Below are 24,842 nucleotides of genomic sequence, written 5' to 3'. Positions count from 1 at the left end.
TACCATGAAACAAAGTAAAGTGCAAATATTGACATTATGAATTAATTTGCGGATTCAGTTTATTCTACAATATACTAATTTTTCACCAGATATTAAATTTTCACCGCTAGGATCATCGTGTGGATATTAATTTTAAGAATCAGTTTCATTTAAGATTCAAAAAACAGTACTTAGCTATTAATAGATTTTGAGCAATTACATTATTTCTTCCAACAACCAAACAAAAACCCGCCCAATCAATTCAACTTCAATTTCTTGTCAAAGTCGCACATTTGGCCAGGGCGGCACCACTTTTTGCGCAAAATTAGACAAAAGCCATTAATTAACTCATTGGCGCCTGCCGACTTTAGAAAACTCCTCCGAGAAACTTCTCATGCCATTGACAACTGCTACCTGTGTACAATAACCAACCACGCAATGTCGGCTGCAACAATTGCGATGACGGTTGTAAAACGCCAAATATTTGTATGAAATTAACTAATTACCGCACCAACCCGCCATCTAGTTTGACGTGATGCGATTTTAATTCTGCTTAACGACTTCACAATAGCCTGAGGGGGGGTTTGCCCCGAAATAATCCTCGCCATGCTGAGAATGGGTCCAACATTGGTTTTCGGAGATTTAATCTGACCAAAACGGTGAGAACTGCCCCACGGCAAGAAAAGGGTTGGCCAACTTCCGACACCGGTAAGGGCACCACCGCTGCGCCAAATTCCGAAAGTTCGGTGAAGCGTTGCAACGCGACCGTCATGTTGAACAAGAAAATCGCGAGCGCGCGCGCGTGCCGAGGGACTTTCCATTGCCTGGGTTTAGACCTCCACAATGACTCTACGACGAAACCCCCCTCGAATTTCGTGAAAAAAGGTGGTATCGAAAAAACTCGAAAAAAAACTTTCACTCTCGATTCGACGTCTGTTTGGAGTTATCATTCGGCGAGGAAGTGGTCGGTTGGAAAGTATCAATAACAAGAAATTCAACAAAACCTCGGATGACTTTCCTGAAACAGTGCGAGGTGGGGCGGTCCTCGCCAATTGAGCCACTTCAGGTTGAAGTATCTCGGCTCAATCTGGTAATTGATCACCGACGTTTGTCTTGCGCGCCAGAGAGGTCTGCAAAATTTGAATGTTCGGAATGTGTCTCGCAAAGGTGAAACTCTTCGAATTCGAGATTGATGGTTTCCTCCCACCAATGTGTTGTGGGCAGACGAGGGAAAATCTTCCGTATCAATGCGATTGCTTCCTCATACCGGCGGATCAGGCCGCCGGTGGTGGTGGATAGCAATTTGCCGAACCGAGGAAAATCTCGACGGCATGGTCGTCGTTTGTGGCCTATTGGAAGGTGGTTACGGATGGGCGAACGGCATGGCGGTGGAAAGTTGAATTTATAGACCCCTTTTGTTGGGGGGTTATAGGGCGTAAAATAGATATGAACTGCCGGGCAACAACCGGTACCAACGGTGAGTTCAACGGTCGAACAATAGGGGCTGTGCGTTACCTGCTGGTAGACTACGAAATTGATCAATAATGCGGAAAAGATTAACAACTGCTTCAGTATATGGAGTAAAACAGATTTATTAGCTATACTCCTTGATAAAATACACCAAATGCATTTCTTTTCCAAATTTTAAGTGATTTAAGAATCTTATTTATCGTTTTATCGTTGTCAAGACATGGGTTTTGAGTAACGTATGAGAAATTCTCTCAGATTTCGGTCATTCGATTTTTTTTTAATCCGACTGAAACTTTTTTGGTGCCTTCGGTATGCCCAAAGAAGCCATTTTGCATCATTAGTTAGTCCATATAATTTTCCATACAAATTTGGCAGCTGTCCATACAAAAATAACGTATGAAAATTCCAAAATCTGTATCTTTTGAAGGAATTTTTCGATCGATTTGCTGTCTTGGGCAAAGTTGTAGGTATGGATAAGGACCACACTGAAAAAAATACGCTAGATTTTTTTTGGTTATTTTTAATTTAACTTTTTGTCACTTAAACTTGATTGGCAAAAAAACACTATTTTTAATTTTTTGATATGGTTTAGGGGACATCAAATGCCAACTTTTCAGAAATTTCCAGGTTAGCATAGCATAGCATAGCATTGGTGTCTACCCGTAGCTGCTACTTCGTTATTGACCAGGACCCCCAAACATTGCTCCGTGGACCACAGATGAAAAGTAGGAACCAATCATCACCCCTTCGCAATTTTCAAAGGTCCCTATCGTGCTGATCAATACCGACGCCGGCCACGACCAGTGGTAAGACACGGGGAAGTGGATGGGAATGTTAGCCGATACTTGAGTGATGGGACCGCCAAATCGACTGCGTCTCCGACAAAGTATCACATGAGTTTTGAGGGGTTAGTAAGATGGGTATGAGGTCAGGATTCACTGTGGTAGGTGATGCGACCATGAGCAATTTGTTTATGGGTTGAAATTTTAAAAATCTTAGGCAGCCGGCTGCGGAAAGATACCTATCTAGGGATTTAAATATAGTATTAATTCGACCGCGATTCTCCAGAAATTCTCCGTCGGCGTGCCTTCCGATCAACGGTGATGTAGGAAGGGCTTCATTCATTAAAATTATTTTATATCATAAGCCTTAAAACATATCCATCGACGTGCCTTCCGATCCTCGATGATATGGAAAGGACTTAATCCAGCAATACGACTTGCTTGTCTCAAAAAACAAAAATCGGATCGTTTCCATCGAAAACTATATAAAGAGAACAAAAATAAAACTCATCGGCCAACGAACGCGCGAACAAAAAATAAATGAAAAAAGAAGAAGAAGAAATCCAATCACCCCATGTACACAAATAGCGACACAAAAGAGACGGAAAATAACACGAAAAAAAAACAGGACTGCGCGTCCACACAGGCACCGCACTACTAATGCCATTATTTAATTATAATGACCAATCACCCCATGCACTCGAACAGCGACATAAAAGAGACGGAAAATAACACGAAAAAACAGGACTGCGCGTCCACACAGGCACCGCACTACTAATGCCATTATTTAATTATAATGACCAATCACCCCATGCACTCGAACAGCGACACAAAAGAGACGGAAAATAGCACGAAAAAACAGGACTGCGCGTCCACACAGGCACCGCACTACTGATCACTTTTCAGAAATTTCCAGGTTGTGCAAAAAATCTTTGACCGAGTTATGAATTTTTTAATCAATACCGATTTTTTCAAAAAATCGAAATATTGGTCGCCTACATTTTCTAACTTAATTTTTCGATGTAAAATCAAACTTACAATCAAAAAGTACTCAAGTGAAATTTTGATAAAGTGCACAGTTTTCAAGTTAGAGCCATTTTTAGGATTTTTTATGAAAATAGTCGCATTTTTTCATTTTTTTAAATTAATTCTCAAAAAATATGAAGACATATTGTTTCTGCTATACGGGTATCAAATGATCGGGATTTGTTCAAACATTTCGAAAGTTATAACAGACATTTTTGAAATTACAAAAAAAAACACAAAATCTGAAAAATACTGAAAAATTCATTTTTTTACAATATGGGTATCAAATGATCGGGATTTGTTCATACACTTTTATAGTAATATTTTTTTTGTGAAATACTGTAATTTTTTACAAAACTACGTATTTTCTGAAAAATACCCAAAATTTCAGTTTCTTGCAATATGGGTATCATCAGTTTCTTGCAATATGAGTATGATCAGGATTTTGTCATACATATCGAAAATCATAGCAAAAATTTTTGGAGCACTCGAAATTTTCACAAAACTACGTATTTTCAAAAAAAAACTAAAAATTTCAGTTTTTTGTTTAAGTCCGATTATATGATACCCATATAATAACAACTAAAATATTTAGTATTTTTTCCAAAGTATGTAGTTCTGTGAACATTTTGAGTAGATATTTTCAAAAAAAAATCTATCGAAATGTATTAAAAATTCTCATTGTTATACTCATTTAGAAAAAAAAACTATTTTTTAGTATTTTTCCAAAAATGTCGTAATTTTGTGAAATTTTTTGAATACTTTACAGAAAATGTTAACATTATCAAAATGCATGAAACATTTTTGATCATTTGATCCCATATTGTAAAAAACTGAAATTATTTATTTATTTATTTAAAAAAGCGATTTTTTGTGAAAATTTTAAGCATTTTACAAAAAAATGTTTAATAGCTTTCGAATTTATGAAAAATCCCAATCATTTAATAAATGTATTGTTAAAACTGATATTTTGAGTAATTTCCCAAAAATACGTAGTTTTTTGAAAATGCAGTTTTTTGTGAGAAAAAATTGCATTTTCAAACTACAAGAACAATACGTATTTTTATGAAATTTTTTATGTAATTATAATTGCAATAGATAGCTGACATCATCCCGATTCCAAAGCCCTATAATTTGTTGAAGATTGGATGATTTATCAAAGCATTATAGCCAATGTCTCTCATATAGCCAAAATCTGTGCCTCAGTTATGCACGCCTCGGTTTTGCAAACCCCCATATGCGGTGCCAAACCGAGGCATGACTGTATCGACAAATCATAGAACGACAACCGGTGAGTCGACTGTATCATCCGTAACCACATTCTAAATCTGCCCAAGTCGATTTGAACAAAATCGCAGCAAGTTCATCAACCTTTCAATCGCGAGCCGATAATCGCTCACGTGACTCTATTCTGTCTACACGCAACAGAACTATCGCAGTTCAATCGTGCTGCACAGATGCCTCAAGAAGAGTTCGGCTGCTCCTGCTCCCAAGTTAGTGATGCTCCGCCGCCACGTAATGAATCAAATCGCGGTAACATAATATAGCGTTGCGTTACACATCAGAGACTCTAGCTAGACCCAAAGTGCAGCCGGCACGAAGGAAAGATCTTGCCGAAACGATACATGCGCGAGAGAGGAGTAGATGTAAACAATTAGATTTCCATTCCCTTTGAGTTGCTACTCTCGAACCCAAATCTACAGATGATGATGTGTGTAGTATGCACGCTGCGGCGAATACAGCACATATTTCATAACATACTCCTCCCCCCCCCTGACTAAATGGGGAGCATCAAGCGTTTCTTCAATATCTACTAGGACTGGCAGACGGGGTGGGTGGTGTGCAAGAGGAAGGGTGGATCAAAATTTGAAACCCATCAACACGAAAAGGCCCGGCAAACCGTGGACGATTAGCATCCGAGAAAAGCCGCGCGGAGAAGCTGCAATTTTATAATTATTTTTAATTGGTTTCCGTTCTCTTGAACGCACACGCGTATATAGAGTTCGATAGATAGAGCTACAACATAGTTATGTTAGGGTGCTCGCAAGAAGTTCGACTACATACAACGATCTTGAGGCAGCGCACGGATCCAGAGCTTCCCCAATCGGATCCGGTTTTGATTGGTCCAAATCTGTACCAACGTACCGTTGTCGACCTTGTATCAGCTTGTATGAGCTACTCGCAAACTCAACTGTCAGTCTGCCCAATTGTTCAGCGCAATGTAATCCGGCCTGAATGGCCACGCAGAATCTTGCCGGACACAATTGAGATTTGTATGACGCTTGCGCCGGATTTTCTACGGTTAATCATCGGCCAAGGTGAGCCAAAACCAAGAGTGATGATGACCGATTTTTTCTCTCCTCTGCGTTGAACGCAGATCGAGAAGACGGTGTTGCTGCATCTGCTCGCTTGGTTGCAGTCTGCTATTGTTCGGAGTCATTCAGTGGGTCCAGCGAACAAGAGTGTGATGGCTGCTAATGGATTGGAGGCAGATTTTATGCGTCGTCAGCAACAGGGGCCACCAAACTAGACTGCCGCCGCTCGACATGGTGTTAATTTATAAAACGGCGCTCATTTTGTCATGTAACGCGATTGTTTGCAGATATCTGGTTCAAATTTCGGGGGGGGTGCCAATGCCAAAATGTGCATCATGGTGATTGGAAATTAAAACATTGAATTTACGAGCCATGATTTCAACATTTGAATGAATTAAGTGTTTAAAAATGCATTTTAAACCTGCCCAGTTGTTTTGCAATCATTAGTTTCAAAAATACCTAAGTATTGACGAAAATTTATTTTTTGCGGTGCTGTACATTGGAATTTCATAAAAATTCAAAATACTTTTAATACAGACCAAACATGCTAAATATGATTATAAATGCAGAAAAATGCGTTTTGGATTGTTTTAAGTTGATTTGACTTCTATTTTCAGAAAAATTTGAAGATTTTTGAAAAAAAAAATTTCCCCTGATCTTTCGGACCAATTTTGAAGGGGGGGCGACATAAACTTTGAAAAATATTTGCAACCGCCGAGTTGTAAAACAGTAGTTTATGCAACAAATGTCGAAACAAAGATTTTTCAGCACGAGTCCTACATTTATCCAACGAGGTCTGCCGAGTTAGATAAATACGTCGAGTGCTGAAAAAATCAAGTTTTGCAACGAGTTGCTTACGATTTATGAATTTTACGTCAATCTTAGAGGTGTTAAGTAAATTCACCGTTCAAAACAACAAAATATTGCAAAATGTTACTTTTTGCAATTCCGTCGTGAAATTACTTACTTTTCCTGACATTCTTGAACGACGAAATAGCCTACTTTTCTGTACCAAAAATAACAGAATCGAATAGCAACACTTTTCAAAATAAATGCTGAAAAGTTCTACTTTTCAGCACTCTAATGGGTGCTGAAAGTTGAACTTTTCAGCACTTGTTTCGAAAAGTAACGCTTTTCAACATTTTTTTGATTTAAACGATTAAATGACAAAATACATGAAAATTTGACATAAAATTTCACTCAGTGTGTGTTTTTTGGAATTGCAAAAAATGTTGTATGGAACTCGTTGCAAAACTTGATTTTTTCAGCACTCTTCGTATTTATCCAACTCGGTGAACCTCGTTGGATAAATGTACGACTCGTGCTGAAAAAATCCTCTTTTTGCAACTTGTTGCATAAACTACTATTTCGATACAAGTGTTGAAAAGTTCTACTTTTCAGTAGCCATTTCGGACTTTTCGGTACTGGTATTAAAAGGTATTGATTTTCACACCTGTTTTTTGGTAGTTAGAATGAATACGACATGCTACTCGGCAGAGCCTTATTGGATAAATCTAGATTACTTTTTCAAAACAACTAATGCGCCATGAGCTTGCTATGTACATAGGACCTTCTGAAAAAGTAAGCAAGAAATGTACGACTCGTGCAGAAAAAGTCATCACGATGCAACTTGTTGCGTAAATGGAGCCTAACATTTCAAAAGGGCACAAAACTTTTGTAAACAATAGTGTATCCCTTTCACTCAAACGACAGTTTGCATAAGGTGTGAGAGGGATACACTCTTGTTTACAAATGTGTTGTGCCCTAATGAAATGGAAAGCACGAAATCATCATTTCAACAAAAATCATGATAATATTACATCTGAGAGTACACACAAAAAAATATTTCCGATTTTCATTTTTGCACGTCATTAAACATTTAAATTAAAATACAATTTTATGTAAATTTGCAACAAATTATACGTAAAAACACGATTTTACGTGTGATTCAACAGTTTACGTCGATTCTCAAGTTTACATTAACTGATTTACATTCGATTTATTTTTTCCGTGTCGAGTAAATTCACATTTTTTTCTGTGTAGGTACATCTTTTATGTCAGCAAAAATGGGAAATTTTCTCTCTGAAAATGTGTAATTTTACCATTTTTCTATTGTAATGCCACTTTTTCAGTCTAAATTGAAGTAAAATTTTATTATAAAGAAGTAATATTGAACCTTCCAAAATTACATCTTCCAAATTTAAATAATTTTTTACTGTGCATATACTTGAATTTAAAAAAAATCAACAAATAACAGTCAAGCGAGTGAACAAATCGCAATTTTTTTAATGTGTTGCTTAAACTACTATCATATTGAATTTGGATTTTTGTAGAAAGACCTGATTAAATATGAATAAAGCACTTCAATTTTTTTTGCTGAAAAAGGATTTTGAGGTTAGAATGAAAACTCGTCATATTATGGGCAATTCTCCACCAACTAACACGAAACCGAAAAAAGTAACCCCGACTCCACTTCGATTTCCGTGAAACTTTGCTCTAATGTTTCAAGGTCCCTGATCACGAATCGGAGGTCCATTTTTGTTGATATTTGGTTGCGGTGGAGCGGAGCGACCCTTTTTAATTTTTCTTAATTTTTCCAAAGACACGTTTTTCAGAGATGTGTAGCTCGACACCGTGAGAAGATAGAAATTTTGTTTAAATTTGGACACCTGAGCCATCAATACTCAAAATTTTGAAAAAAAAAACGTATTTTTCATCAAAAAAAAGCAGTGTTTGAAGCGCGAGCGCGAGAATACCAACACTGAAAAAATGATAAAGAGATTTTTAAATTTCCCTTTAATCAACTGTCATAAATCGTGAGATATGTCATTAAAAGGAAATTTGGTGTACTTTTCGAATTTTAAATAACCCAGAAGGGTCATTTTTGCCACTTTGCAAAAGAGTGCACAAAAGTTTTTAGAAAAAGTAATGATTTTGACTCAACTCAATTGTGTGTCTTTGAAAGTTTTTATAATGTTCGGCAAATTTTGCACATAAATTACCTTTTGGACATTTTTGTGGGTTGTGGCACTGCTTAAATGTGGGGATTTTTCTAAAATGAGGAAACAACCCAGATACTGCCACTCATCATAAACATATTTTTTAAAGTGGAAACCCTTTTATTGGTGAGCTTCCCCTCAGATAACAAAAAAAGAAAAAACAAAGCTGAGCGATGAAAAATACATAAAAATCTGGAGACCATTTTTATACATGCATGTTCTTATATATGTGAACTGATGTCTTAAATGCCATTCCTCGAATGATTTAAGAAAAAGCTGATTTCAATTAAATTGTATGTGAAAACAAAATCTACTATTATATGTTCAATGTTATGTATAGAAACGATTGTTAACTGAAACTAGGGATGCGAAAATATCGCAAAAAAATGAAATTGTAAATGATTCGAGAGCGAACATAGAATTTCTTGTAATGTTGGCCACGTTTGGCTATCTCTGCAAATTTGAAGAATAACATATTACTGAAAAAAAATTGCTAAAAATTGAAAGAAACTAAATGCGAATCAACACAACTCGCAAACATGACAAAATCTGCTGATTCATACCGAACACATTCCAAAGGAAACCAAACCGGTTTTGCAAACTTCAGCACGCTCATAACTTCCACTTCGCAAATGACTCCAGACCTGGATCCATCCAGATCCTAATTCCCAAGCCGAGAAGAGATTTCAACATAATGCTACGCGACTCGAAATAGGTCAGCACGTGAGCTGGAATTTCTTGAACCCAGTTCAGCATTTCCCACTCACGTGACACGAACCCGGAAGTGGTTGTATATACTTCTTTTGCCACTTCTTCTGCGGACCCCTTAATTCACCCTTTTCACTTGCAGCGACGCGGCGGTGTCGAGGGTCACATTGTAAATTCACCGTGACGAATTCCTGCACATGAAACCCATAGAGTGGATGGGGAAGCCCAAATTTTCCCGCATACATATGCAAAAAATTCAAAGTTTGATGGTGTATGGTGGGATACGAATACATTGAAAGGTTGGTCGTTTCATCGAATCTTGGTAAAATTTCGGGGTTAACGAAATTAAATTTTTGATTAAATGGCATTCGGTAAATAAATTTATCTACATTAAGAATCCCCAGCAAGCATTCCCTCATCAACACAAAGAACAAAAAAACACACTCACCTTGGTCTATGCTAACGGTGTATGAAGAAGAATTTCAAATAAGAAATGGCTGCGCAGAGCCAACACCGCGGAGTCTCGTCGAGGAGAAGTAGTTTTTCAACCTTTTTTTTTTCTTCTTGCTGAAGCCCGATGTATTGGTGTTGCGCTGGGCTTTACTTTGGGCTTCTCTTCGCCGTCTCGACAATCAGGTTTCGCAACGTGGCTTAGCTGGTGTGAGTGCTGTTGAACTTCTTTGACCAGCGCGCTAAGCCTCTTCCCAGCAGGTATGAACCTTCCCTTTTGGAATTGACTTTTTCAACTCCCTGTTGCTGCACTGTTGATGGGGTTGGAGCTTCAAGTGTTGGGATTTTCTTCCTTTGATCACTTCTAGCTGGTTCTATTCAGATTCGCAAATCACCGCACTTTTTGTGTAAAACTTAATCACCTTTTTTGTTGCAAAAAACACTTATTCAATACTGATCACTGACTCTTCCAAATGGACGGAGAACCTTCGCTGCACCTTACAGAAGAAAAAACGAAACCATTGATTGAGCAATTAAAATCGAATGAACACCGGTTATTCAGACGTTCTTCAAGCGATTCTTCTCTCGAGTTCGAAGGTTTCTATTATTAGGCCACACAATCTGCGCAATGAACAAAGAATTGACGACGCACTTTGAACCACCCAAAAACTTTAGCTTAATCTTCACCAGGCAGAGTCTTCGGCATCAAAGCAGCAGAAAACGGCTTGATTCACTCTGACAGATTGGTGTCAGACCGATTCACCACTTTCCAAGGGTCGCTGGGATCGTGACGGGAGTTTTTTTCTTCGGGGTGGAGGGCTATTAAAGTTTAGTTTGGTGATTTCAGTTTGGTTTGGATCTCTCAATGGGCTGACGGCTTGGCTTGGGGTGTGGATTATCATGAGGAGTGACGTTCCCTGTTTATTTAATAATTTGGCACAAAATGATTACGGTTCCCATATCTGTCCATCGACGAAAAACCGGTATTACAGACTCCGAAGATTATCTGAAGGCCTAGGAATAATTTGAATTCGGATAATCGAGTCACGAAAAATATATTTTTCATTGTCTTATTTTTGAAGTATGACCTCTTAGTACTCTAAAGTGATTTTTTGCAATTCCGTCGTTAAACTACTTACTTTTCCTGTTATTCTTGAACGACGAAAAAGACTACTTTTTTGTACCAAAAATAACAAAATCGAATAGTAACACTTTTCAAAGCACTGGAATGGATGCTGAAAAGTTGAACTTTTCAGCACTTGTTTCGAAAAGTAGTACTTTTCATCATTTGTTTATTTAAATGGTGGATTGACAAAACACATGAACATTAATTTTGACTTATAACTCCACTCAAAAGGTATTTTTCGGATTGGCAAAAAAGTTGTACGGAACTCGTTGCAAAACCTGATTTTTTCCGCACTCGTCGTATTTATCCAACTCGGTGAAGCTCGTTAAATGTTAGACTTGTGCTGAAAAAATCTTCTTTTTGCAACTTGTTGCATAAACTACTATTTTGCAATTCCGTCGTGAAACTACCTACTTTTCCTGTCATTCTTGAACGACGAAAAAGCCTACTTTTCTGTACCGAAAATAACAAAATCGAAAAGTAACACTTTTCAAAGCACTGGAATGGATACTGAAGGTTGAACTTTTCAGCACTTGTTTCGAAAAGTAATACTTTTCACCATTTGTTTATTTAAATGGTGGATTGACAAAACACATGAACATTAATTTTGACTTATAACTCCACTCAAAGGGTGTTTTTCAGATTGGCAAAAAAGTTGTACGGAACTCGTTGCAAAACCTGATTTTTTCCGCACTCGTCGTATTTATCCAACTCGGTGAAGCTTGTAAGATAAATGTAAGACTTGTGCTGAAAAAATCTTCTTTTTGCAACTTGTAGCATAAACTACTATTATTTTTGTAGTTTTAAGGTGGCGGCCAAAAAAATTGAAAAAAAAATGTATTTAATAATTTAATAGAAGTGCCGAAATCAAATTTAAAGTTAAAAGATAAAATAAAATAAATGAAAAAATACATTTTTTAATTCTTGATTCGATTCGATTCGATCCGAACCTTCGGATAATCCAATTTCAGATAATTGAAACTTCGGATAGTCGAGTCTGGACTGAAATCCAAATTGTTTGCTCTATTTTACGAGTTTCTTCAATAAAAATTTCAAGTTTCATTTTAAGAAATTATCACATTTTGAAGAAAAATTTAAGTGAGGAAAATTAATTTCTTCTTCATCTTATTTTACTTTAAGTCGTAAACATAAACCTTTTACGAGGTTCGATTAAATGATTTTTAGGCTTTCAAAGGAATCATTCCCGGTCGGTCATTTGGCGGCCATATTGGTTTTAGAAAAATATTCAAATCTAAAATTTTTTTAAAAGATCCTTAAAGCTATTGTGTTTCATATGTTTATTGAACCTTTTCAAAATACTCTAAAAATCTTGATTCAGAATGTATCAATCAAAAAATCTGTAAGAAAATATTTTTTTTAGACCATTCAAACCTTTTTATAATTTTTTTCAATAATCCAAACCCCTAGTTGAGCCCTTTCTACTGTAAGTAGTTCTCAAAAGCAAAGTCTTTTTCCAAATTCTAAAACCACATAAAAGTCACCGGATAAACCCGAGTACGATCTCCGGGCGGAACAAAAGCGAAAAGTACAATGGTTCATTCACTAAGTTGACGAAACAAACCAAACAAGGCAAATATAAATAAAACTTGTATTCACATTTTTACACACAGGTTGCACTACCATTACCAACGACTCTGACCAAACGCTAACATACACTCCCAACAGAACGCAAACTTACAAGATCGCTAGTGAGAGCAAGATATGCGCTGCCGTTCTCGACTTAAAATTGTACTGGTGACGAATGGTTTGGTCACGTCTTCTCCACACAATGCTGGTTCAGAATGCACATTTATACACCTGTGATCACAAACACACTCGTACACCTTAGCACGTGAATTTGGCGTGGATCGTTGAGTTTAGTCACTTGATCGCGCATAGCTGACTTAACTCAAAACACACACACGGACCAGTAGGTTAAACAGCTGAGTTATAAACTATTTTGACAATACAATTCGTGCGACCGGGACGTCAATGATAAACAAGTGCAAATGGCAAATATGGGCTGTAAATTGCATCCAATGAATAATGCAGCAAAGCAGTAAAATTAAATGCCATTCAATTAAAACGACATGATTGAGCAGTGAGTTCGGAGTTAGAGATATTAATGCTGACTGACATTTAACAGCCAAGCTTGTAGACTTCCGCCAATCGGTCACCAAAATTTGGGCAAAATATTGAGTGGAGCTTCTATGAGCTTTTGATAATGTGAACCCTTTACTCTATGTTTGTTTTACACTTTTGTTTTTTTTTTCTGGATGAAAAATAAATTAACTTTTGCTTGTATTTTTTTATTGTTTGTTACAATTATCTACCGCTTACCATGTTTATTATATTTCCAAACACAAATTTTGATCAATTTTCATATGATTTTTTTTTAACAATTTTTACAAGTTTAATCATGTATTGACTAGAGAAAATTTGAAGTGAAAAATTAAACGAACTCCTCTGATTTTTTTTAAATTAATGTTCCTTTGCTGTCAGGGAACTTTTTTTCAATCTTTTAAACTTTATAAATATTGAGGCATATTGTGTCATGTTGTTGAACTTTACTGTCAACCTTCTAAATTCAACAAAAAAATGTTCAAATTATCCTATCAAAGTGTTCTCAAAAATACGAGCTAAAATAACGATTGAATAAAAAATTTCAGGTTAAACTCAGTTCAGGGTATCCTTTTTATTTATTTTTATCCTGTTCGTTCCTAATGTAAAACAAATCGTCACCGTCGTGCTAACTTGTCGTACGTGCATTTTTGCCAAATTGAATTAAGAACGCCATTTTGTGCAGCTCACAATGCCTCACCTTTTGACCTTCACAGACCCCAAAAAATCGATTTCAATCCTGAGATATTCAACGAAATTCGAAAAAAACTCCGTGCTTTTTTGTCACTTTACAAATGAAAGTAGTTTCAATCTTGTCGTGCTATCTAGTCACTCCCTGAAAATTGATGTAAGTGCGACAACTGGCCAAAGGGATTTCAGGTCAGAACGCGTTTGACGCACGTGCAAGTTAGACTAACGTAAATGTTTGTAATTATAACTCAGGACTCCAGCAACCAAATTTATCCAAACTTCGGGACAATGCACATAATGGTCAGCCAAACAAAACGTGTTTGTTATTGTTTACATTGCGTGCTATCGTTTTTGTTTATTCAAGGTCAAACATTAAAACGTGTTTTTCTCGGAACGACGTCGAAATGACGTGAGCAGAATGGACTATTTGTAACACTTCTTTTTTGGCCCATTTACATAGTTTTGCTGGACTATATGGACTCCAACTACAATTTGAATTTACAAAAATGTCTTAAAACATGATTTTGATGTAAAAATATAAAAATAAATTGCAAAAAAAAATATTTGGTAGTATTTGTAGGCTTATTTATTTTAGGCGGAGTTGGATGAAAAATAATCAAAACTGTTTACAGTATAGACTCGATTATCTGAAGGCCTTGGAATAAATTCACTCCGGATAGGGACCATCCATAAACCAGGTGGACACTTTTTTGAAATATCGGTCTCCTTGAAATTGTAGCCCATCAGTATGGAAACTTTACTTGACCGAAATGTCAAGCTGATATATGCGTTTATCCTTCAAATTTTTTATTGGTGATTGATGGCCGAGCGGGCGAAGGCGCCAGTCCCTACTGGTGGTGCTGGGTTTGAATCCCGTTGGTTGCATCTTTTTTTGTGTTTTTCACAAAGTTGATGTGCATGCTTTTGCATGCGATTTTACCATCGGATTTTTTGCTGTGACCTGTAATTTATCAGTAACATAATGTGAACGAACATCACTGAAATGCAGAACGTGTTAAAATGCAAAAACCAAGAGCCTCGGTAACATTCATTCCAATGTGTCCAAAACTTTCTCTAGAAAATAATGCTGTCCGTGAGCATGAGATTTAAACAAACTTTGCAGTTATTTTTTATTTGCTAACAGAGTGTCAAAAAAAGTAACAAAATGAAAAACTTCTTAAATCATAAAATGTATTATTTTCAAATTCTACTATTATTTTAAAATAAATACATTAAAATTTCAAAACATGCTTAAATAACAAGTTTTCAATTATAAATCTCGACCAAAAACTCAATAGAAACCGCAAAAATCTTATAAGAAAGCCCCGAGTGACAATCAATAGTCGATAAAAAATAGAAATAAAATACCATCCTCACAAATTAGCACAGCCGCAATGCAATTTTCAAGACGCCGCCGCCTACGACATGGGAGAAGAAGTTGTAAAGCACCCTTGCCGACCACTCTCCACCAGCCTCACCATGCGTCCGTCACCCCCACGATCCAAACGCCACCTTCACACACACACAAACACACCGCTGCTACTGAATGGGGGAAGAAACAACGCGACGACGACCCGCGATCATGCCCGTTATTCACTCAATTCCTCTTTGTGTTTTGCTTTCCTTCTTCCTCTTTTAACCTTTCTTTTCTTGAATCATCTTTCGATATCGTTTCTTTTTCTTTTTTTCGGCACGGAAAATGCGCCTAAGTAGGCTACCTGTAGGAAAAGTCACTTTTCCTTCATTTGTTTTACCACTAGTACCAGTATTAGTCCACCTCTAACACCTGGACTACCAAGGAAAGAGAAAAATAGGTCTGAATTTTTAATTAATGTTGTACTACAGTTACGCAAAACGTTTTCAGAAACAGCTATGCAACTTGTTTATGGAACATTTATACAACTTGACTTAGGATAGTCGAGGTGTTAGGGTGCCCACTAGTGGGTGGATCTAGCGTTGTTTTGATTCGTTTTGGTTGTCTCGTGATATCCAAAGTGATGTTGAACAATGTATTGTTATTTTCCTGGATTGCACAAACACTAATACACACGCAATTCCCCCCACAAGCAGAACATTCCACTACTCATTGATGGTCACGTCAGTCGTGTGACAGGTCACGATTGGCTTAAATTATGAACATCAACAAGATGTTACACTCACTTCCACGACCTTTTCCTTCCTATTTTTTTAAGTATCACTGCCGCCCGACGAGCTCCTGTCGCGTACACACTAAATTGATACGCGCGCGCGTCGATCTGCGGACTATTATTACACCAGCACGGGCGTAAGGTATATTTGGAGGTTTTGAAGTAAAACAACAAAAAAAAGAACGCCACAATAGAGCGACCGATACACACGCACACGTTGCGATAAAAACGAAATAAAAATGCACAAACGCGCGCGAGTCGACGAACGAACTGACCTCCACGAGAGACGAACTAATACTGAACAAGAGAGAGTCCAACACGATCGTCGATCGTGTACGTGTTTCTCTCTTTTTTTCGATTCTCTCAAAGTTTTGTCTCGCGGGGATCATTCGTAAGTTGCGTAAAATTTTCTGTTGCTAAGACTTTTTTTATTTAATCAAATTAATAAACGGTAACACTTTCCTTCTTTCAAAACAATGTGTTTTCAGCCTAACCTAAATTATTCACAGACGACCCCTTGTGCCACTGCGCACCATCATCATTGTATGCTGCTGCACTTGTATGCTTTTATGCTGCTCTTCACAAATAAGAGCGGAGAATGCACTTGATGCCCACTTGCCGATTAGAGAACTCTCTAATTTGTGCTAGAAGAAAAGAGAGCGAGAGAGCATGGAAATACCAACAGTGTGTTGGTCCAACACACCAACAACGCAATCAGAGCTTCATCAGTGCTCTCTCCAATGAGTACATGCTCGACGGTGAATGAGCAAAGCTTTCGTGAAAGCTTCTGCGCACACACACACACAGCTATGAATGGAGAAGCGGTGAATTGAAACCTGTTGCACCTGAGAGAGAAAAATAGAGGTGGAATATTGTGCCATACCTCTAAAAAATGTCATGATTTTTGTCCTCACGAATCCGAGTTCTATTTCTCGATATCTCGTTACACTGAGGCGGTACGACCCTTTTCATTTTTGAACATTCGAAAAAAGACGAGTATTTTAATAATTAGCAGCCTGAAATGGTAGAGTGTTTGGAAATTTGGTGTCAAAGGAACTTTTATTTAGAATTTGATTTTTATTCGAAAAAAAACAAAAAAAGTTCCAAAATTCTGCCATTTTTCAATTACTTAATTAGGTCCTTAAGCCCTATGTAAAATGTTATGTACAACGATAAAAAATACAATTAAAAACCATTTCTAATCACTTTTTTTTTTCATTTTAATGCAAAAAAAAAATTGACAAACGATTTTTTTATGGATTAACTACACAGAAAAAAAAGTTGAATTTTGGAATGTTGAAAATTTGGCAGGTTGAATATTACCTTTTTATTTGTGTAATATTACATAAAAAAATGTGTAAAAATGTGAACCTGATGAATATTCATCAAAAACTGATGAAAATTCATCATTTTCTGAGGTAAAATTTATCATTTATTTTGCCACAAAATCTGTCACCATTTCCTGATGAATATTACCATCATTTTTTTTCTGTGTATGATCCCCTTCTCAGTCACGAAATATTCTAGCAGAACTGGTTCTGCCAGAATCCTGCTAGAACAGAGGAACATTTCTGCTAGAATGCCAGCTCTGTCATGCTAAAACGTCTTGACTGGGTTGGACCGACCTGTCAAGTAGGACCTTTTCTGTCAAGAAAAGTCGCAAAATTAATTATTTATAAGGGTTAATTATTTATATAATATACCCGTTCTAATGAAACACCTGAACAATTCTCTACCAAAACCGGAAATGGATTTTATTTGTATTTTTTTATTTGACTCAAACTTTGTGGGGGCCTTCCCTATGACCAAATAAGCTATAACCAATGACAGTTCACCCATACAAGTCTCCATACAATTTTGGCAGCTGTCCATACAAAAATGGTGTGTAAATATTCAAACAGCTGTATCTTTTGACTGAATTTTCTGATCAATTTGGTGTCTTCGGCAAAGTTGTAGGTATTGTTGAGGACTTTTGAGAGAAAAAATAAGGCCGATGCAAATATTTAAAAAAGTTTTTGTCCCTCGGCCCTGGCCGAGGTCAAGGGGGGGCAAAAAAATAAAAAAATATAAAAATTTAAATAACAAGCCATAGTCTACACATTTAAATGAAAAATGTGTTTTAAAATGCATTTTACACTTGTTCAGTTGTTTTGCAATCATTAGTTTTCAAAAAATCTAAGATCTGACAAAAACGAAAATTGTATCAAAAAAAAAGATTTTGCATCGAAAATTTTCAAAAAATATTAAGATTTTTTAATAAACCCAAACATGCTAAAAATGATTTAAAACGCAGAAGAATGTATTTTAATTCGATTTCAGCTGGTTGCACTTGAATTTTCATTGAAATTTTGAAGTTTATTGTAAAAATATTTGTTTTGCCCCCTGATTTTTCGGGCCAATTTTGAAGGGGGGGGGGGTGACAAAAACTTTTAAAAATATTTGTACCAGCCTAAGTACACGGAAAAAAATTGCATATTTTTTTCTCTACTTTTTTAGCACTAAAATTCAATTTCCCAAAATACGTATTTTTTGATTTTCGAGATTTTTTGATATGTTTTAGGGGACAAAAATCCGCAACTTTTGGGCCACAGAGAAACATGGTCAAAAAATCTGCCGCCGAGTTATGATTTTTTGAAAAAATAGGGATTTTTGGAAAAAATCGAAGTTTCATGCAAAAACAAGTTTGACATTATTTTTTAATGCAAAATTGAATTTGCAATCGAAAAGTACTTTACAGATTTTTTGATAAAGGGCTCCGTTTTCAAGATATAGCCACCGAAAGTTTGATTTTAGCGAAATATTTGCAGTTTTTCAATTTTTAAAAATAGTGACCAAGAGTGACCATTTCTAAAAATATTATTTTTTTAAAGTTCAGAAAATTAGCTATAAAATTGTCTGAGAGACATCGAAGATTGGACCTCTGGTTGCTGAAATACAGCGGCTTAAAGAAAAAGAAACACGAAAATTGAAGTTTTCTAAGTCTCACCCAAACAGCCCACCATTTTCTAATGACGATATCTCAGCAATTAATGGTCCGATTTTCAATGTTAATACATGAAACATTCGTGAAATTTTTCGATCTTTTCGAAAAAAATACTTTGAAATTTTTTAAATAAAGACTAACATTTTAAAAGGGCCAAACATTGAATATTACGATATCATATCCGATTTAAAATGTTAAAATATAAAACATTCGTGAAATTTTCCGATCTTTTCGAAAAAAAACATTTTCAAAATATTTAATCAAGGCAAACAATTCAAAAGGGCCAAATATTCAATATTACGCCCTATTAAAATGTTAGGCTTGGTTAAATTTTTTTGTCAAGATCCAAGACCTGCGGTGGACTAAGACGCTGGACGGTTTTTGGGTAAACTGGCGGTTTTACACCAAGAACCCAACGGACGTAGCGCAATGCCACCGTTGCCAGAAATTTGGCCACGGCTCGCGGAACTGCAACCTCCGGCCCCGCTGCGTGAAGTGCGGTGAGTCACACCTCTCGGAGGCGTGCGCACTGCCACGAAAGGCGGACTTGGGGGACAAGGCAGAACAAACCAAGCCGCGCGTAAAGTGCGCGAACTGTGACGGCATCCATACCGGCAATTACCGCGGATGTGTCGCGCGCAAGGCCTACCTCGAGGAGCAGGAAAAGAGGAAGAAGAAAGCAGCAGCGTCCCACCCTCCTCAACGAAGTACGAGCACAGCCGTTCCTGCAGCTGGCCAGCTTACGGTTCCAGCGGAAAATTCAGCGTTCCCTCCTGGTTGGGGGCGTTCGTTTGCCAGCGTGGTCGCTGCCGGTAGCGGCAGTACGGCCCATCAAGAAGTCACCGGGAAGATCTCTTCACCCTGCCGGAGTTCTTTGCTCTCGCGGGGGAGATGATGACACGGTTTCGAAGCTGCCGGAACAAGGCGGAACAATTCCTGGCCCTTGGGGAACTGATGATCAAACACATCTACAAAGGATAAATAACCTGTGATCTAGATATAAGCTCTCTCTTCCTCTATCCCCTTTCCTTTGCAATTTCTGTAAGTTTTTTTTTTATTTTTTTCTTACTCTTGCTAGTGCCTTAGTTAAGGAAAAAAATGTTCCAAAATGGATTATGACGCAACACACAGCTGAAAGGAACTCCAAAACTCTGTTATGCACTTCAAAATAACTCATTGTATCTTGATTATTCACCAATAAAACCGAATTGAATTGAATAAACACTTGCATGGCAATATCTCAGCAACTAAGGATCGTATCAACAAAGTTCAAAAAGCAAAAACAAAAATTTCCAGCTTTTTAAAAATATTTTTTTAAAGGTGGGCAAACATGTGCACTAATTAAAAAAAAAATAAAAAATGCGACTATTTTCAAAAAAGTTACGTTAACTTGAAAACGGTGCACTTTATCAAAATTTCACTTTAGTGCTTTTTGATTGCAAATTTGATTTGACATCGAAAAATGAAGTTGAAAATTTTTTGCGACCAATATTTCGTTTTCAAATATATCAAAAAATGAGTAAAAAAATAAAAATAGTGTTTTTTGCAAATCAAGTTTTAGTGACAAAAAGTCCACCAATTTTTTTTACCGTGTATCATTTTTTTCAGTGTAGTCCATATCTACAACTTTGCCGAAGACACCAAATCGATCAAAAAGTTCCTTCAAAAAATACGATTTTTTGAATTTTCTTGCATCATTTTTGTATGGACAGCTGCCAAATTTATATGGAAAATTATATGGACAAACTAATGATCCAAAATTGCTTCTTTGGGCATACCGAAGGCACCAAAAAAGTTTCAGTCGGATTAAAAATACAAAAAAAAAATCGAATGACCGAAATCTGTGAGAACTGCTCTTCTACCAAAGTCACCATTGCCCAAAACTATCCCAATCTGTCAAATGGCCGCACAGGAAACGATCGCCCGCTTCTGGCTGGCTTCCAAAGCCGAGCTGGAAGATGTCCTGCTGCACGAACAGCTCATCCAGCGCTTCGAACCCACCAAGGACCCTCGCGTCGCACACGAGGTCATTTCGGAACTATACTGTCGCTATGTCCACCTCTGCCGGATGTTGGATCGCTGCTATGACCAAACACTGCAGGTTCAAAAGCGCCAGGTCGTCACCGTGCTGGCGGAATCCGCCAACCGGAGGATGATGGAACTACAACTAAAGATCAAGCAGATGGAACTGAGTGAGTTCACGTATATCGATGGGGCTTTGCGGGAGCTTCACTTGATCCCAGAAGACGTGCAGGTCGTTCGACCGTGTTACTTTCCGCTGGAACGTTCGGAAGAGTTTGTTGCGTTGAGATCGAGCCGGAAGTTGGAACCTTTGACGAGCAGTTCAAGCGATGAGCTGAGTGCCAGTGAGGAAAGCGAGGAGGAACCTCCACCGGATCCGAGACGTCCCGTTGTTCGGAGGGATCGGGCTAAAGAGAAACGCGTGGCAGCACTGAATCTGATTCTTGCCCACGAGAAGGCCCGCCACGCTCGGATCATGCTGTACAATTTCAAAGCTCATCCCAAAAAGTTCTTCGCAAAGCCTCGGGAGGATGCTATACTGGACTTTCACTACGAGTTCTACCATCGACCGGATCAGTACATGTTGATTCCGGTGAAGCGAACGGTGTTTACCTGGGACTACCGGCTGAAGAAGAAGGACGTCGTGGACTTTCCGTACTACCGACCGCCTGGTTGGGTTGAAGAAGCCACCGTGGAAAGTAAGCCGAGATTTGTAGCGGAAGTAAAGGCGGAACAAGCCGTTGAAGAAGTTGAGGAAGAGGAAGACAACACGGAGGAGCTGATCGAGCTGATGATCAACAATCGAGCGGCACGACGGATACAGCGGTACTGGCGAAAGTACCAGGAGCGCAAACGATTGATCCGCGAGCGGTACAAAAAGTCTGCGTTTCTTGGAATGATCGATGAGATGGAGCGAGGTCCTGATTTGGGTGCACGAATCGACCAAGCCGAAGCTGAACGGAGAAAACGCAAGCTGGAGTTTGACGAGGCGTTCGTGCAAGCGATCAAAGATGAAAAGGCGAGAATTTTGCAGCAACGTGGTCCGTGGATCATGGAGGACATCTCGGATCACATTCGCGCTTGGTTTAGAGATTTCTACGATCACGCACACGCCTTCGATCGGTATCCGGAGATTTGGGAGGGTGGCACGTTGCTGGTGATCCGTGGTGAAACCATGACTCCGGACGAGTACATGAAGGAGCAGGAGCGAAAGGCGCTGGAGAAGAAGAAGAGCGCCGAGCAGAAGAAGAAGGAAGCGGAGGCGCGGAAGAAGTTGAAGGAGAAGGAAAAGGAAAAGCGGCTGGCGGAGAAGGAAAAGATTAAGGAAATGAAGCGCGAGGAAAAGGCTCGGGAAAAGGCGGAGGGCAAGACGTACGACTACAAGAAGCCGGAGTTCGCGACGAATGCGTATCGTGAGTATATTTGGTGTCAATCTGTAGCAAGAGATTGATTCGGGTCTCGTTTCAGTAACGATGCAAGAAGCTCTGGCAAGCTACGAGAAAGATTGGTACTTTGTTGACGAGTTGGAAAATAAGGAAGAGCTGCCCATCATGGAGTGGATTACGTTGGATAAGTTCGCTGAAGTTCACCAGGAGCTGCGACCCATAGTGGATGAGGTGCTTCGCGCTGAACGTGAACTGCTTCAGAAGGCACTCTGCAAGGACAACAAGAAAAAGTACAAGCCGGCGAAGCCCAAGAAAGAAAAGAAAAAGCGCGGAAAAGGGAAGAAGGGCAAAAAGAAAAAGAAGGAAGCTCCGGATCTAACAGCAGATCGAACGACTGATTCTCTTTACGAAGAGCTTGTCGAGAAGAACGTAATCCGCACGTACAAGAAGCGCAGCATTGACGACTACATCGGAGACTACAACTACGCAGCGTACGAGCGGAGGAACTTCTTAGATCAAGATCCACCGGCGGCGCTGGGTGAAGTTCGGGACATCATCCGCTCTTGGCTCTTTGGGATGGGACCGCTGGCAATCCCAAAGCCGAAGTCGTTTTGCCTCATGGGTCCTCGCGGATACGGCAAGACCATGCTAGTGGAAGCTGTCTGCAGTGAAACTGACTCCGTTCTGTTCGATCTCAGTCCCGCGATCGTAGCCCCGATCTCTCCGGCTGAAATGACCATGTTCCTGCACATGATTCTCAAGATGGCCCGCATTCTACAACCGACAGTCATCTCCATCGACGAAGCCCACAAAGTGTTCTACAAGAAAGTTCCTCCGGACGAGAAGCACCTGGATCCAACCAAGCTGAGCAAGCACCTCCTGAAACACCTAATCAAGAAGATCAAGAAGGAAGAGAAGATCCTGCTCGTGGGAACGTCCAGCGCACCGTGGCTCGCAAAGATGGGCAAGTTTAAGAAGAGCTTCGAAAAGTTTCTGATTCTTCCGAAGACGGACTACGGCTCGACGCAGCTGCTGTGGCGGCACGCGCTGAACCAGAAGGTTGGGATTGGTAAGGATTTCCCATTGTCGCCGTTGGCGATGGTCACCAAGGGGTACTCTCCGCAGCAGATCTTGGACTGCGTGAAGCACACGTTGACGATTAGGAGGAGGATGAGGTGAGGATAGGGGGTTTGTTTTGTGGTCAGATTTTCAAAAATGATTTTGATTTCAGACTAGTACGAGAACCACTGACTGCAGAAGAGCTGGTGGAGCATTTTCTACAAAAAGTACCTGCTGAGTATCCCATTACGGACAAGGTAAGAACAGTAGATTCGTCAAAGGAGAACGTGCGATGTAATCGCGGAAATTAGCGGTGTGGTTCCCCTAGCAATTGGCGCACTTCACTCTCAACTTGTGCTGCTGAGCTTTGTTATTTTTCCAATCTCAAAGCAAACCTTGCTCCACTTGCTCAGCTTCCTGTATGTCGGACATGCTCTACTTTTGCTTCTACGGAAGTAGTTCTGTGTCCCAGATCTTGACTATCAATCAGTGTTGACAGGTTGCCAACATGACCGTGCCCTTCTTGATGAGTTCTACTCCGATACCTTCCCTCCCAACTGCTTTCTTGTACTTCAGCTTCTTGATGGCACCTTGATCCACCTTTCTACCATCCCAAGCTCGTCAGTCATGATTTTATCTTCCGTTTTCCGTCACATTTCGGCTTACGGCATGGAGCTACATATTCCGGGATTAACTGGGTTTCTTGTAGAACTGCGAGCGGCGGTAATGAATCTTGTTGATTTTGGACAGGTTTTGGCACATTTTTGTCACCACCAGGTAGCGATCCGAGTCAATGTCCGCGCCACGGTAGGTTCTGACGTCGATTATGTCCAAGGAGTGCCTATTCTGTTGTTTGGTGATCTCCAGCTGTACTTACCGTGGAGGCTGTGCTGGGAGAAGATACTACGTATGGCAAATTCGTTGAGTCATAGAAACATTACTTTTACGTCTACTGCTACGTGCTGAACCTTCCCGATTCATAGTAATCCGATCACAATATTTACCTTTTTTGACAGTAGTACATAGCGGTGTGGTTTTGCCGTGGGTTGCTGTCAAAAAAGGCAAATATTATGATCGGACTACTATGTGAATAACCGCGGTCTGAACTTCTTCCCGTGACCAAATTAGGCGTTTAAATCTTCAATACCAACGTCATGATTTCTTTCTTCCAGGACTACGACAAATTTCTCAAGTTCTACCGCAAAGCGGACAAGCTGGCCAAGCAGCGCGCCAAGATGATCAAAGCCCGCGAGGAAGCGCTGGCCAAACTGAAAGCGAAACAGGCCAAGAAGAAGTGATCTCGGGGTGTGATATCTTGAACAGCAAAACGACGTACGCCGCGAGTTTTGAAAGAACAACGATTAACTAATAATTTTATTGTACATTTGTTTCATCAATGTATGGCCCCTCGTCGCTGGATGGCTTGTTGTAAAAAATTGTCAATAGTAAAAAAAGAGATTAAAAATAAAATCAAACTTATTGTCATGATTCGTGAGTGGTCATCGTCGGACGTAAAAACCTGCTAAACCCTTAACAAACAAGAGATTATTAACACAGAGATAATAGAAAAATGTACACAG

General features: G+C 38.9%; 2 protein-coding genes across 5 annotated transcripts in view; one reads left to right on the top strand and one right to left on the bottom strand.

Annotated features, from left to right (window-relative positions):
• The window catches only part of LOC120430004 (rab11 family-interacting protein 4B), a 224,957-nt gene extending 208,863 nt beyond the window's left edge, over positions 1–16,094 (bottom strand). For 3 of the 4 annotated variants that reach the window (XM_052708415.1, XM_052708416.1, XM_052708417.1), the window contains exons 1-2: positions 15,827–16,093; positions 9,728–10,226 (exon numbers count right to left, since the gene is read on the bottom strand). The gene's annotated coding sequence lies outside the window, so the exon portion shown is untranslated. Of the gene's footprint in view, positions 1–9,727; positions 10,227–15,826 lie in introns of all 4 variants that reach the window. The other variant, XM_052708414.1, reaches the window with a different exon arrangement.
• A 4,594-nt stretch (positions 16,095–20,688) lies between these two features.
• LOC120422165 (dynein regulatory complex protein 11) lies at positions 20,689–24,583 on the top strand. The gene is made up of 4 exons (XM_039585542.2): positions 20,689–22,230; positions 22,286–23,378; positions 23,435–23,519; positions 24,435–24,583. Exons 1-4 carry the CDS (start codon positions 20,697–20,699, stop codon positions 24,558–24,560), a joined length of 2,838 nt encoding a protein of 945 aa, XP_039441476.1. The 5' UTR covers positions 20,689–20,696; the 3' UTR covers positions 24,561–24,583.
• Positions 24,584–24,842: the final 259 nt, after the last annotated feature.

The sequence above is a fragment of the Culex pipiens genome, chromosome 2 (assembly GCF_016801865.2).
Source record: "Culex pipiens pallens isolate TS chromosome 2, TS_CPP_V2, whole genome shotgun sequence".
Taxonomy (NCBI): domain Eukaryota; kingdom Metazoa; phylum Arthropoda; class Insecta; order Diptera; family Culicidae; genus Culex; species Culex pipiens.
Note: the sequence above shows the minus strand (reverse complement) of the source record. Positions and strands in the feature narration are given on the sequence as shown.